Source organism: Petromyzon marinus, chromosome 10 (assembly GCF_048934315.1).
Source record: "Petromyzon marinus isolate PM22_M1 ecotype Great Lakes invasive population chromosome 10, UKy_Petmar_22M1.pri1.0, whole genome shotgun sequence".
Classification (NCBI taxonomy): domain Eukaryota; kingdom Metazoa; phylum Chordata; class Hyperoartia; order Petromyzontiformes; family Petromyzontidae; genus Petromyzon; species Petromyzon marinus.
Genome location: NC_133676.1, coordinates 17,543,141 through 17,558,664, shown reverse-complemented (window position 1 = coordinate 17,558,664; position 15,524 = coordinate 17,543,141). Strand labels below are relative to the sequence as shown.

At 45.4% G+C, this 15,524-nt stretch overlaps 1 protein-coding gene across 4 annotated transcripts in view; it reads left to right on the top strand.

Annotated features, from left to right (window-relative positions):
- BBS9 (Bardet-Biedl syndrome 9) overlaps positions 1-15,524 on the top strand; it is a 66,714-nt gene that overhangs the window by 45,056 nt on the left and 6,134 nt on the right. For all 4 annotated transcript variants that reach the window (XM_076066212.1, XM_032951035.2, XM_032951033.2 and 1 more), the window contains 5 exons: positions 1,206-1,378; positions 3,173-3,325; positions 8,661-8,843; positions 9,307-9,553; positions 13,812-13,940. In XM_076066212.1, the coding sequence (XP_075922327.1) occupies positions 1,206-1,378; positions 3,173-3,325; positions 8,661-8,843; positions 9,307-9,553; positions 13,812-13,940 (885 nt within the window). The remainder of the gene's footprint in view (positions 1-1,205; positions 1,379-3,172; positions 3,326-8,660; positions 8,844-9,306; positions 9,554-13,811; positions 13,941-15,524) is intronic.

The following is a 15,524-nucleotide window of genomic DNA, read 5'->3' as shown; positions in this document are numbered from 1 at the left end:
TTGTGAATTGTTGTTGCTCTGTTCTTAGATGTTCCATTATAAAGTATTTGTGTGTGTAAAAGTACAGCCATAAGTCATGCTGGATTTGATATTGTTTTTGGCGGCATTGAAGCACTTTTATTTCTCGTAGAAGACTCTCCTACAATATTTTTGTTGCTTGGAAACCGCAAAAGTGCTTATGGCGATTAGCCGCTAGTAAACTGTTGTTGTTGCTATTTCGCTTCATGTAAAAATATGTTTTTATATGGTACAACTCCTGTTGTTTGAGATGAAGCAGGGAGATGGTGTCACAGATAAGACAATTACTCCGCTTGTTGCGTGAAACGGTCGGTAAAGTTTGCTGCCGAACTGCGACGTTCCCAGCTGACTCCCACTGAGTCAAACAGAGTGCTGCAAATTTGAAGTGAGCAAAAAATCTAAATGCATTCAAGTAACAATGGTTGATGGCAGATACAGGTGATAATCGTAATTGATCATTAATGCATCAATCAATGCTCTATTACTGTCCCGTCGATGAGCAGAGGCGGGACCTTGGTTCAGTCCTACAAACCCGAGGAATCCTTGATCTTGTAACACTCTCAAGATCCCCCTGCTATGTTTGAATTGTATTAAATTATTGTTAAATATAATCTAGATTTGTTAATTATTTTAACATATATTGTTTATAATTCGAATTGATCAAATGTAACCCAGGTGACCGTTACCAAACAGGTAATGTTTCATGTGTCTCAACGTGCCTCTATATGCATCTCCTTATTAAACAAAGGACACTGCTACTGCTGCTGCGTGAAAGATGCTACTTTCATACAGTGTGTCAAGTGAATGCACTGAACATTTCTCAGCTGTGCCGAGCAAGCGGTTAACCAAGAATGCTCGGGTAATGTGGGCCGCTGGCTCAGCGGCCTAATACGGCGTCACAACACTGAGCTGGCACAGCTGAGAATCTCGTTCGCCACCACCCTTTACTCAACCTGTTTTTCAAGTTTAATGAATCGATGGTCTCAGCCGGGGTCATCGATAACTGCACAAACAAAAACATTATATTACATTTGCGTTGTATCTAATTTGGTTGATTGCACGAATCGGAATGGAATATTTCCATTCGGTTGATACGCAAAGGTATGTAAGTGGCGTCTCTCGTGTGGATGAAGACGCTACTGAAGGCACTCTGGGTGGCAATTGGCGGTGATTTGTCTATTGGGCAGAGCGCTACCGCGTGCAGTGCGACCAGCTGGACGAGCTGTGGCTGGTGACGAGCGACCTGGTGCGACGCTTGGAGAGCCATTTCCGGAAGCTCGGCACCGCCGACTTCAAGTGCAGCTTCATGGGGCCCCTCCCGCTGCAGGAATACTTTCAGCTGCTGGACCAACACTTTGACGTGAGCCTCTCCCTCTGCCGCCCTCTGTCCAATGCAGATTGCACCGTTGCAGAAACGAAGCAACCGCTTCCGGAACCTTAGTACAGTGTTCAAAACAATGTTGTGGCTTCTGCAGAATGATCATGAAATCCTAGTAACGAGAAATGTGCTTGATATTAAGGCCGATGCAATATGTTTTTAAGCAGCGGCATTAAGTGAAATAGATTGCATCGGGGAGGGCCTGAAAACCTTCGTGGGAGTGGGGCGATGATTGGCATGCATATTTAAAGAGTCACTTGCGGATTTTTTAAATTCAAATTTGGACCGTAACAATGGGACACAATGGCCTACTCTTTGCGCACGACGTCACCGGATCTTCAACGTCCACGTCGAAGCGGACGCCCGCAGCATTACTCGGTGGCCGCTGAATTGGAACCATGAACCCCTGCAACAAGGGGCGAACGCGCTCCCACTGGGCCGTGTCACCGCCCACATGGACTGTCAAGAAGAGTAAGTTGGGCTCGGGCAGGGGGCGCCACGAGAAGAGACGATGTCCGGCGGTCGAGACTAACGACGGAGTGGAGTCAGTGGAGGGAACGTGTCTGTGTCCCGCGTGGAGATGGAGCGCTGAAATCAGCTTGTGTGCAGGAGCGGGATTAATTGTTGCATCGCGAAACCGTGGGGATGGCGACGGATTTCGGAAGGGGTCTCAATTCAGCAGTGGATAGATCATGACTGATGAGTTTTGCTTCCTCCGATCGCTCAGCTGTGGCAATTATTGAGACGTACAGGGTTTTTCCCTTTGCTGTTTCTCGAAATGTGTTCTTGATGTTATCCCATTCTTTCTCCACGCCATCCTCGAGACAATTCATCTTACTCCAATGGCTATCTAGCACTTTTCTTAGATGTTCTCTTTTACGATGTCAATATTAAATTTCTTCATTTTCAGTTCCGTTAGTGTTGGTTTTAGTTTAATCCTCACTCCGGCTAATACCGGTGGATGATCAACGGTATAAATACCGTGGTTAATATGGAAAACATGCGGAATTGACAACAGAATATTGTCCTTAGCTATAACCAACGTGTCCATTACCGTCCCCAATTAGACCACTTTTGTCGCATCTTTTAATCGAGAGTATACTTAATTATCGACGACTTAAATTATACAACTTACTGGGCTGATTTGAATAGTTCATCATCTATGCTGAGCAAACGGTTAATGAAGAGGGCTACAGTCATGGTGGGCAGGTGGCTCGCGGGCCGAATACAGCGTCGTCTGGGCACGCAGCTGGCACAGCTGAGAATCTTGGCTTGAATCTCGGTGGCCACCAACCCATTATTCAGCCGTGTTGTACTCAATCGATTCCATCAATCCGGTCACCGAAAACTCCACGGTGCATTACATTTGTGTGTTCGCTGAATTCGGTTTGTTCCGCAAATCGGAATTAAACATTTCCGTGTGATTGACACGTTCCATATTTCAAAAAGAAGAGCCTGTCGTGTGGATAAAGATGCTATTGAAGCCACTTCAGATGGATTTCTGTGGCATGGTCCTTTGCAGTAACTCCCTGCCACACGGTGGTGCTTTACTCACTATAATAGCTCTGAATAGAAATGTGCTTGTCTCATCACGTGATGCCAGGAGCACACTTGCAATATAATTGGAAGGAAATGGGAAAATAGGCAACAAACAGTATGTGGTTGCCATTTTACACTCCAAGGATAAGATAAGCGATGCTTGTCTTTGCCACATGTGCTTCAATGTGAGCAAATGTGTAACGTTTACCCCCCTACTTGCCGTGTCCCTACGTGCAGGTTCGTGCAGATGCGGAGAAGTACCGGGAGATGCTGAGCGAGCGGGCAGTGCAGTTCCGTGCCGTCCAGCGACGGCTGCTCACCAGGTTCAAGGACAAGACGCCATCGCCCCTCCAGAACCTGGACTCCATTCTAGAGGGGACCTACCAGCAGGTGGGAACGTGGCCCCATGGGTCCAGCCCCTTGCGCAAAACGACGCCTCGCTTGATTCGCTTTGGGACCGAGTGATTAACTACGTTGACTGGACCAAGTGATTAACTTCGATAACTGGACCGAGTGGTTAACTACGTTGACTGGACCGAGTGGTCAACTGCGTTAACTGGAGCAGCTGCCAGAGGGGATGAGCGTAGGATAGCTCTACCTGGGGGGGTCAGCTCCACAGTACCTGTTTTGCTGCCCTGCCTACCTCGTCCTTCCCCACTTGCCTGCCAGGGGAGTGGTCCTCTCTACACATGTACACATATACATACTTGTAAACCTGTTGCCACATTGTCCTGCAATGACGAGGGAGGTAATTTTTTTTAACGGTTAAATCTCTCGAAGCCAAACTAATGAAGAGAGCATTTCTGGTTACTGGGAATGTTGGGCATTTTGTAAAAAATTAAACAGTTGCACAATAAGTACGTTTCACTTGAATCGACATATAACTCACACCGAACACAATTAATTTAAACTCAGTACAGTAGTCATAGCAGTTAACTAAATATTTACAATGTAATATTTGATACAGCAGTATGCGAAATGAACTGTACGATTGTGCATCGTTGCTGACACTCCTTACTTCACTTAGCGGGGCTTCGTTTGACGAAGTGCACGTTTGACGAAGTGCACGTTTGTCTGGAGCTGAGCCTTGGGTGCATCCACAGTCAACTGGGACTCCTAAATGTGTAATCATATTCACAGTGAAATTGTGAACATTATAGTCTAGAAGCACTTTTATATTGAGGATTATTTTAACGCTTTCTTTTCAATGTAAAATAAAAAAAAACGTTATACTGCATTTTAAATATCTGTACATTATTGTTCTATATATCGTGATCTCATTCATACTTATGAAACAAATTATTTGGTGATACTGGGTTGGCAGCTGTGCACAAGCACAAATAACATACCAAAAGACTCGACACATTTGTCAATAACACGGTGGCCTTAAAAGGAAAAGTACGTAACAGGCGACGTTTCAGGCAATGGTCCTTCTTCGTAGCACTTAGAGAGGCCAGAGAGGTAGAGTAACTCGACTTCGTATTAAAGCGCTTCCTCAATGTAAAAGTGCTTTAAGACTATAATGTTAATGCTTGTACTGTGAATATGATGATAGATACGTTTCGGAGGCCCATGTTTCAGTGGATTCACCCAAGGCTCATAGATCCAAATGAATGTACGCTTATTCAAACTTATCCCAAAACCTGACCTATTATATACATTTTATTTTTAAGTGTTGAGTTTATACGTTTGAATAAATGTTATTTCAGATATTCATCATTCAGACTCGCTGGCAATGCTGTTGGTATTTTTCATACCCCGCCTTGACCTTTTAGCTGTGGCCAGTTTTGCCAGTTTTAAAGAATCCCACAGAGAGCCATGGGTACTTCCTGTTCATGTATCTGTCTCTATTTAGTGACCATTGCCATTATTACCCTGCCTGATTAAGACAACACAGACAGACTGCGGGAGTCCTTGCGTCACGGCCGGCCCCACTTATACGAGGCACACTCGGAGATGTTCTGCTTCATGAGTGTTGCACATTTAGCACCGAGTGGGGCGTTTTAATATTGGTTGGATCTCTTAAGTAAACTGCGAGAGAGAGAGAGAGAAACGGGGCTTTAAGAACACTCCAAGAGAGAATAACAAGATAGTTAATGTCACCTGACTCACAGCACCACTCTGAACCATTTGCGGAGGAAGTCCACCCAGTGGATGTGATAAAAAAATGTTAAATGAAAAACGAATTTGTAAATAAAGAATCCTAATGAATAGATGTCACTTTTATTCCATTTTCTTTTATATATGTTTTTCTTTTATGGCAGTTTTGACCAGGTCAACGCTGTAAAACAGGCCCTGTAGGATCTCACTTGAGAAAATAAACTCTCTGACGCCACGAGAACAAGCCCAGTTATCAATATTCATGCCTTTTAAATCCTTCATTGGGCGAGGCCAAGCTAAATAAAAAAAGTTGGTTTTGTGTTTTGGTTGAATGTATTCACTATAAGTACTCTGAGCCTATGAGGCCTGCTCCACTCAAATTCATGACAGAGAGTGGCGGTACAGGTGAGAGACCAAGTGGTGTGCGTTGGGCTGTTTTAGATCCACATTTACTTATTTGTCTTTTATGAAATAGGCAATAAGGATAAACATTTGTGTACAAATTGCATATTAATTTCCATGCTTTATGAAGTTTGTTATTAGACTTGGAAATTGTGGTGATATCATTTTAATCTTGAATCAACCGATATTTAAAATAATAATAACTCGCGTTGTGCTACATGTGAAATTACAAGACAGCATTGTATAAATTGTATACAGATAACTTCGTACAAATGTGGAACTGTAAATTGTGCAAAAGCAAATGGAATAGTCATCTCTGTGTTGCTCAGCTCCAAAGCATCTCTTAAGTAAAGCTGGTAACCAGATAAAGAGGTTTTCATTGCCTGCCCATCCCCTGTAATGCAAACCTCCTCCATTATATGCATCTGTAGAGAAGAGAGAGTAAGCATTCTTTGACATTAATGTGCGTTAATGGGCAGCCAGCTGTCTCGGCACAATCTTCGGCGGAGAGGATTGTGCGTTGACTTGACAGTCTGTGTCAGATTGAAGTGGAGTGCACAATGCGGGCATTTAGTGCGTTGGACATAGCGGCGAGCCTTTGGCCATATCTTGGTGTGTCATCTGCTGACAGGGTAACTGTAGATTCGTATGGGGAATGGGCGATGACAGAATGTTGCAAGTGATTTTCGTTTAGGTCCGAGATGGTTACGTTCATGCATTTTTTTTCTAATGTCATCTTACTGCAGTGATGGATTTATGACAAATAGAGCTACTAATTCTCCAGTGCTGCTGAAAAGTGCACCAGATCTGGTCCCACTAACCAGCGTGGCGACAGACAGGAACACACTTAACCTTATTTTGATGTTCTTTGGTTCTGTCGGTAAAGTCACGTAGATAGAAAAATAATAATAAAAAAAGAGTGAATAAAAATAAAAATGATAAAAATTAAATTAAAAAAACAAAAAACATTAATGTAGACTGGAGCCTGGTTCTTAATCGGAGTGAGTGTACTGGCAGTCTATAATGTAGACTGTAGCCTGGTTATTAAGTTTGGTGAGTGTACTGGCTTTTGTATCAAGCATTTGTTTGGTATGATGTACAGTGAGGGAAAAAAGTATTTGATCCCCTGCTGATTTTGTACGTTTGCCCACTGACAAATAAATTATCAGTCTCCAATTTTAATGGTAGGTTTATTTGAACAGTGAGAGACAGAATAACAACAAAAAATCCAGAAAAACGCATGTCAAAAATGCTATAAACTGATTTGCATTTTAATGAGGGAAATAAGTATTTGACCCCTCTGCAAAACATGACTTAGTACTTGGTGGCAAAACCCTTGTTGGCAATCACAGAGGTCAGACGTTTCTTGTAGTTGGCCACAGGTTTGCACACATCTCAAGAGGGATTTTGTCCCACTCCTCTTTGCAGATCTTCTCCAAGGCATTAAGGTTTCGAGGCTAACGTTTGGCAACTCGAACCTTCAGCTCCCTTCACAGATTTTTTATGGGATTAAGGTCTTGAGACTAGCTAGGCCACTCCAGGACCTTAATGTGCTTCTTCTTGAGCCACTCCTTTGTTGCCTTGGCCGTGTGTTTTGGGTTATTGTCATGCTGGAATACCCATCCACGACCCATTTTCAATGCCCTGGCTGAGGGAAGGAGGTTCTCATCCAAGATTTGACGGTACATGGCCCCGTCCATCGTCCCTTTGATCCGGTGAAGTTGTCCTGTCCCCTTAGCAGAAAAACACCCCCAAAGCATAATGTTTCCACCTCCATGTTTGACGGTGGGGATGGTGTTCTTGGGGTCATAGGCAGCATTCCTCCTCCAAACATGGCGAGTTGAGTTGATACCCAGTTGTCCTCTGAATCATTCAGATGTTCATTGGCAAACTTCAGACGGGCATGTATACGTGCTTTCTTGAGCAGGGGGACCTTGCGGGCGCTGCAGGATTCCAGTCCTTCACGGCGTAGTGTGTTACCAATTGTTTTCTTGGTGACTATGGTCCCAGCTGCCTTGAGATCATTGACAAGATCCTCCCGTGTAGTTCTGGGCTGATTCCTCACCGTTCTCATGATCATTGCAACTCCACGAGGTGAGATCTTGCATGGAGCCCCAGGCCGAGGGAGATTGACAGTTCTTTTGTGTTTCTTCCATATGCGAATAATCGCACCAACTGTTGTCACCTTCTCACCAAGCTGCTTGGCAATGGTCTTGAGCCCATTCCAGCCTTGTGTACGTCTACAATCTTGTCCCTGACATCCTTGGAGAGCTCTTTGGTCTTGGCCATGGTGGAGAGTTTGGAATCTGATTGATTGATTGCTTCTGTGGACAGGTGTCTTTTATACAGGTAACAAGCTGAGATTAGGAGCACTCCCTTTAAGAGTGTGCTCCTAATCTCAGCTCGTTACCTGTCTAAAAGACACCTGGGAGCCAGAAATCTTTCTGATTGAGAGGGGGTCAAATACTTATTTCTCTCATTAAAATGCCAATCAATTTATAACATTTTTGACATGCGTTTTTCTGGATTTTGTTGTTGTTATTCTGTCTCTCACTGTTCAAATAAACCTACCATTAAAATTATAGACTGAAAATTTCTTTGTCAGTGGGAAAACGTACAAAATCAGCAGGGGATCAAATACTTTTTTCCCTCGCTGTATGAGATTTGTTCCAGTGGACATTTAATTTAGAGTTCTTTGTAATCTGGATTAAAGTAACCCCATCCTCGTGTCAGCTGTTTGGCCATACTTCATCACATTGGTCAATGTGGGTTTGTGAATGAAATCTGCAATACCATTTCAGACATTAGTTATTAGTTATGGTTGGAAATAAAACTAATTTTGCCAGGTTCATAGTCAAATGTGCTAAACACTCCTTTTTGACACACTTAGACCATGACACTAGCACACAGTGGCCTGATTTTTCCAAATAGAACCTTGAGCGTCCACTGGGAAGCAGGTGGAGCATACCTTACGATTAATAAGACTACAGTACTAACCAGGGCTGCCTGCCGGATGTGAACCGCGGACTTCTGCAACTGGCGGAGAAAGCGCTTACACAAACTCTGACTCCACAATGACAACGTAACGCGACACACAGCTCATCTCTCAGGAACATTTCAGCTCTTCGCCACCTCAAACCAACGTCACCCACAACACTTCTACACTTCGATTCGAGCGCGTTTTCCCTGTTCTGCAAATCGGGAATGATCGCCTGTCGCCCAGATCATGGAGTTGGCGGACATGGCGCAGGACACGGAGGCGAGGCTGACGGTCGCCGCCTCTCGGCTGCGGGCTGCCACACGCCTCCTGGTGCTGCTGCTGTCGCTGTGGCAGAGCCTGTCGCCCGCCGAGGTGGCGCTCCTGCACACCGCCCTGCTGCCCGAGCTGCAGGACAACCAGCAGCTGGTGAGCGACGCCGCTGTGCCACCCGCCCACACGCGCGCGTGCGCCCCGTGGTCCTCCAGCGCCAACGCCTCCGCGATCTTTCACTTAGTGGCGGCGTGGAGTTGCCAGCCGAAGCGTGCTGCCTAGACAATTGCAGAGCTTCTCGTTGCGGTAAAATGTCAAAGGCTCGAGGTTGGCATAAAGAGCCACCCTATACATTGACATGCATACCTTCAGTTGCAAGATCAATGTTACATATACAGCTCATTTTGTGTCAGTCGGAAAGATAAAGCTGATATTACGATTGAGGACATGTATTAGCCACGAACAACAACATTCATCATAATGTGCTACAATTGTGTGCAATTGCCACGTTAGCCAACCGGTGATGCATTTGAGATACCAGTGAACACAAAACCGCAAGAGCGTGGATGTTGTCAAGCCTCGGCCGCCACCAAATGGGCGCGAGCGCCGCGTCTTGCAGGGCTGGGAGGAGAGCGTGGACACAGCGCTGTCCTACTTGCTGCGCACCTGTCTGGCCAAGAGCGGCAAGGACCAGGCGCTGACGTCCGGCGGCGGCGGCGGCACGCTGGTGGCGCCACGTGACACGGCCCGTCTCAAGAAGCACCTCGCCCTGCTGTGCGAGCGCCTGGGGAAGGGGGGCCGCCTGCTCCTCTCTGCCACCGCCGCCAGCAGTGATGCCGCCCACCAGAGCGAGAGGGCTCCGTCCGGTGACTTTGGCATTGCACCCTCATTGTCACCAAGTCTTAGATTATTATTTATACATTTCCACCTGATGATAAGCCACTTCGTTGAGCTATCATTTGTGATAGCCAGGTCGCTTCTGAAAAGGAAACTAATAGCTCAGTGGGCCTTACCTGGTAAGATAAAACATATTTTAGTTTTATTTGTATTTATATTCATTTCTTAAGTGATTTGTTTAACTTTCCTATATTTTGCACTACTGTCGTGTTTTTGTATTCCTTGTTGTTGTAACGTTCTGACCCCGTGCCCCTACTGAACATCTGTGACAAAGAGCTTTATAGCTCATCGCATTCCTCCTGCAGTATAAATAAATATTCTGATTCTGAACAAGTTCATGGTAAATAATAATGTAATATATGCATTGTGACACGTGCGAAATTAACTTTTACATCAACTATAGCCTGGTAAATGTGCTCATAATGTGTGAAATTGACCCTGATTGCTGTTAACAATCGCTCTTATTATAGGTAAAACATGAGCAGCAGGTTAAACCGATGTATTGTTTCCATTGTCAGTTTGACTACATATGTGTTTTTTTCACATTTCATCATTTAGAGACTTAATGGATAAAGTAAACGATGAGAACATTTGTTTGTGCATGAAGAGTTCACGTCTGTAACGTCCATAGACCAATGTTATCGTGGTTATGTCATTCAAATAGCATTGAGAGCAACAAACAAACTGCACAATTGTGCAGTGCCTGGTCTCCTGCTGCCACCGTCCGCTGTGGCATAATTAAATTTGACAGATGGCCAGGCAGCACAACAAACCACAGTTGTCCTTGCGCTATGAGCACACGTAATGCGTTTCTGGGTCTTTTGCCATTGCAGGTAGTTCTCTCGAAAATGTGTCAGTGTATAAATCCATCTCGGTTCTTATCTTCCATAGATTCATATAGCGCTTTATTCCAAGGCGCTTTACAGAAATTATGCAATTGTACGCAAAGATGATGAGTGGTTGCGATAAAGAGTGGGGTTATTAATAGTGGTTGTGTAGTTGTGAAGGAGAGTTATTGCATATGTGAAGGAGAGTATGTGTAGGTGCACGTGTGTGTGCGTGTGTTGTGTGCATGTGCGTGTGTTTATGTGCGTGTGTTTGTGTTGTGTGCTTGTGTGCGTGTGTGCGTGTGTTTGTGTGCGTGTGTTTGTGTGCGTGTGTTTGTGTGCGTGTGCTTGTGTGCGTGTGCTTGTGTGCGTGTGCTTGTGTGCGTGTGTTTGTGTGCGGGCTCACCTGCTGTGGGGAGTGGTAGGGAAGAGGTTAGTGCACTGCGCTACGAATCCGGCGACCCGAGTTTGATTCCTGCTCGCGACCAATAACAGTGGCGAATATTAGAACTGGTCCCGGGTCTCCCTTAGGTTGACTCAATCTTAAATGAGGACCTGGTGCGGTGTGTATTAAACATCAACACTGGGGAGACCATGGTAGCTGGGCGTCGTGTTGGCCAACCACCCCCTCGTGTGCCGTGCCGGCCTTCATAGGTGCTCGCTAGCAGCACTCGCCTCAACAGTCTGATAAAGACTTTATGGGGAATCTTTGTCTTTGTACTTGCCTATGGGGGGCAGTCTTAGGGATATTGGTGCACTGGGCTATAATTACATCTTAAGTCAAAATATAATTACATTGACCCGTGTTTCATCTCCTGGCCATGGACATCACGTGGTATCTAAAGCTGGCTTCACCCTCCCTCAGATTGACTCGGTCCCATTAATCAAAATTAGAACTCTTCATTCATTAAAATGAAAACTGTTCATTCATTAAAATTATACCTATTCATTCATCAACATGAACACTGTGGAGCCATGAGATTCAATCATGGGACTAGTTGAAAGCTCCCCGTGTGTATTTGACCATTCAAACTTTATGGAAGACAACATTAATTTTATAATCGTTAAGTACATCTCAAAGGGATTTTATTTTTTACGTGTGTGTATATAATATTGATTATTTGCACGCCTATTTGGACAAAATATATTGTCGTATATTATGTTCCATAAACAAGAGACAATTATTGTTGGAGGGACGGTGCTGGAAAGTACAGCAGGGTATTTATACCTTGGGCAATAAGTAAAAGCAGATCCAGATCAAAGTGAGGAAATAAAGATGTGAACAAGAGGAGGTTGGAGTGATTTTTTAAAATTTAATTTGACAATGAACAGTGACACACCAAGAGAGAGAGAGAGAGAGGTTTTCAAATAGGGCTGTTATTGCATGTTATGACATGTGTCAGAAACTTGGACCCTGGCAATGAAAATTTTACAAAAAACTAAAATATCAGCAAGAGACACGGATGCGTAGATTAGAGGGTACGTGCAAATTACTAACATCGTATTGACTGTTCAGGGAAGAGGGCTTAGGCAGGATGCACCACGAGAAGGAATGATGGCCAATGACCAAGGCTGGTGCTGGAACGGCAGCCAAAGGAAGGCACGCGCCTGCGAGGATGACCACCATGGAGATGCCGAGATCAGCCCACATCCCGCACGGAGATGGAATGTGGCATGGCGAGACGCTTAGGGATGCCTCGCTGTGGGAAGGCCTTCATCCAGTGGTGGATAGGTCATAGCTGATGGCGATGTAATGTTCTGTACTTCGTATAATATCGCATCTAACATGTGTATCTGCGCACCTTTCCACATCTTTGTTTTTTTGTAAATAGTTTTTGTTAATTTTTAGGGGCTGTTCCTACTTTAGACACTGGATTACAACAACATCAACAAGCAAGTGGTTTGAGATTACATTTGGATAAAACGTTGTTAATTAATTAGGTATGAACAAAAAAGTATAATTCCAGTTAAATACTTGGTCATATAGTGGGTAAGCAGTTGACTAAACAAAATAGTGCATGTGCAGCTCACACATTGCTGCATCACAAAACTGTGACATTTGGCAACAGCTTAGGCGAGGTCTTCATCCAGCAATGGATCGATCACTGCTGATAATAATGATGATATCTCACGTATGTATAGTTTTTCTGCTTACACCGCATGTTAAAATTCTAATACGACACGTTAAAGAAAACTTTCTGAATTTTTAAAAGTACAATTTCCGGCGTAAAAAAAAGGTTAAAATGTCTTCAGAGCAACGTTTTGTCGCCGGCTAACGCCGGTGGAACTCTCACCATGCATCGCGGCGTTTGATCTCCGTGTACAGCAGCCAATGGCAGTTCTGTCCGGTTGTAAGTGATGTGTAAAAAAAAAAACATGTTGTTTAAAAAATGTCATCAATCCTGAGCTAATAACAAGCGGCGCCGTATTGTTGGCATTGAAAAATCTTCTAAAATTACTTGGACACACCTTAACCTTTCAACGGCAGCCCACCCCTCTCCCTCAGCAATTCCAAACGCCCCAATTCCAATGACCAATACCGATGGCAATGACAGGCGAAGCGGCCCTGTTTATGCGTGTGAGCGCGCATTCGTATATATTTTTTTTACATCCGTATGAAATTGCCTCTCATCTACTTTTTGTGAGCGCGGTCTGTGACATGTAAGGATAACACGAGAAAATCCTATAGCATCCCAAAGAGCTCCACGGTACGGTACACAGCAAAATACAAATCACCAGGGCAAACTGGCGAAGGTACAAAACAACGCGACCGATGGAGATTGAGACAACCATAGAAGACAAAGCTCAGCATTCAACACGGGTTTCTGAAATGATGATTAATGCTAAGTGTGATATTGTAAGTGTCAAATGTCATCTCCCGTGTGTATGTGATGTTCACTAGAGTAGTTTTTTTTTACTGTGCGTTCCCACGTTAGGCCAGCAGACTGTAAAAGTTGTCCTCGTGCCGTTCAGCATTATTAAATCCTCATCACAAAAACAAGCATCAACACAAAACCTCCGCAAACATTTCTGTCAACTTTCTGGAGGGTTGCTTTGTAAAAGAGGTCAAATATTCAAACGAAATCTTTGAGAATGTGTGGGTTCATTAAAATAATTATTTCTTGTTTTGACAAGTCATTGGAGAACGAGGCAAAGGGTTAAACGCGTGTCATTGTCATTGTTCAACAGAGCTCTTTTGACCTTCTGACCCCATTCTGGACAGCGCAGAGGTCCACTTAACAAGCGTCATTATTTTGAATAAAGCATTTGGCCTGAAGAACTATATCTTCCGCGATGCAAATAAAGTAGAGGCATTTGTACGTGCAACATGGTCATTCCAACACGTTACGATTATAGCAACACAGAGGAACGGCTATGTTTAATTGTGTTTCCGATGCAGCGTGTGACACCATCGTGGAGGACCCTGAAGTGGAAGTGGCCGAGGCCGAGATTCCGGCCGCAGAGTCGCCCTCCCGGTTCGCCAAGAGGAGGAACAATGCCACCACCCGCTCAGCGGCCCAGCCTGCAGGTAACGCCCCATCACACTCCCATCCCATCTCACTCCCATCCCATCTCACTCCCATCCCATCTCACTCCCATCCCATCTCACTCCCATCCCATCTCATCACACTCCCATCCCATCTCACTCCCATCCCATCTCATCACACCCCCATCCCATCACACTCATCCCATCTCATCACACTCCCATCCCATCTCACTCCCATCCCATCACACTCCCATTCCATCTCACGCCCATCCCATCACACTCCCATCCCATCTCACTCCCATCCCATCTCATCACACTCCCATCCCATCTCACTCCCATCCCATCTCATCACACCCCCATCCCATCACACTCATCCCATCTCATCACACTCCCATCCCATCTCACTCCCATCCCATCACACTCCCATTCCATCTCATCACATCCCTATCCCATCACACTCCCATCTCATCTCACGCCCATCCCATCACACTCCCATCCCATCTCATCACACCCCCATCCCATCACACTCTTATCCCATCTCATCACACTCCCATCCCATCTCACTCCCATCCCATCACACTCCCATTCCATCTCATCACATCCCTATCCCATCACACTCCCATCTCATCTCACGCCCATCCCATCACACTCCCATCCCATCTCATCACACCCCCATCCCATCACACTCTCATCCCATCTCATCACACTCCCATCCCATCTCACTCCCATCCCATCACACTCCCATCCCATCTCATCACACCCCCATCTCATCACACTCCCATTCCATCTCATCACACTCCAATCCCATCACACTCCCATCCCATCTCATCACATCCCCATCTCATCACACTCCCATTCCATCTCATCACACCCCCATCCCATCACACTCCCATCTCATCTCACTCCCATCCCATCACACTCCCATCCCATCTCATCACACCCCCATCTAATCATACCCCCATCCCATCACACTCCGATCTCATCCCATTACACTCCCATCCCATCACACCCCCATCCCATCACACTCCCATCCCATCTCATCACACCCCCATCCCATCACACTCCCATCCCATCTCATCACACTCCCATCCCATCACACTCCCATCCCATCTCATCACACTCCATCCCATCACACTCCGATCTCATCCCATCACACTCCCATCCCATCACACCCCCATCACACTCTCATCCCATCTCATCACACTCCATCTCATCACGCTCCCATCCCATCTCATCACACCCCCATCTCATCACACTCCCATCCCATCACACTCCCATCCCATCTCATCACACCCCCATCCCATCACACTTCCATCCCATCTCATCACACCCCCATCTCATCACACTCCCATCCCATCACACTCCCATCCCATCTCATCACACCCCATCACACTCCCATCCCATCACGCTCCCATCCCATCATGCTCCCATCCCATCACACTCCCATCTCATCACACCCCATCACACTCCCATCTCATCACACCCCATCACACTCCCATCCCATCACATTCCCATCTCATCACACCCCATCACGCTCCCATCTCATCACACTCCCATCCCATCACACCCCCATCTAATCACATTCCCTAACACTTGACTACGCCCACTGCTATAGCTTGGGAATGG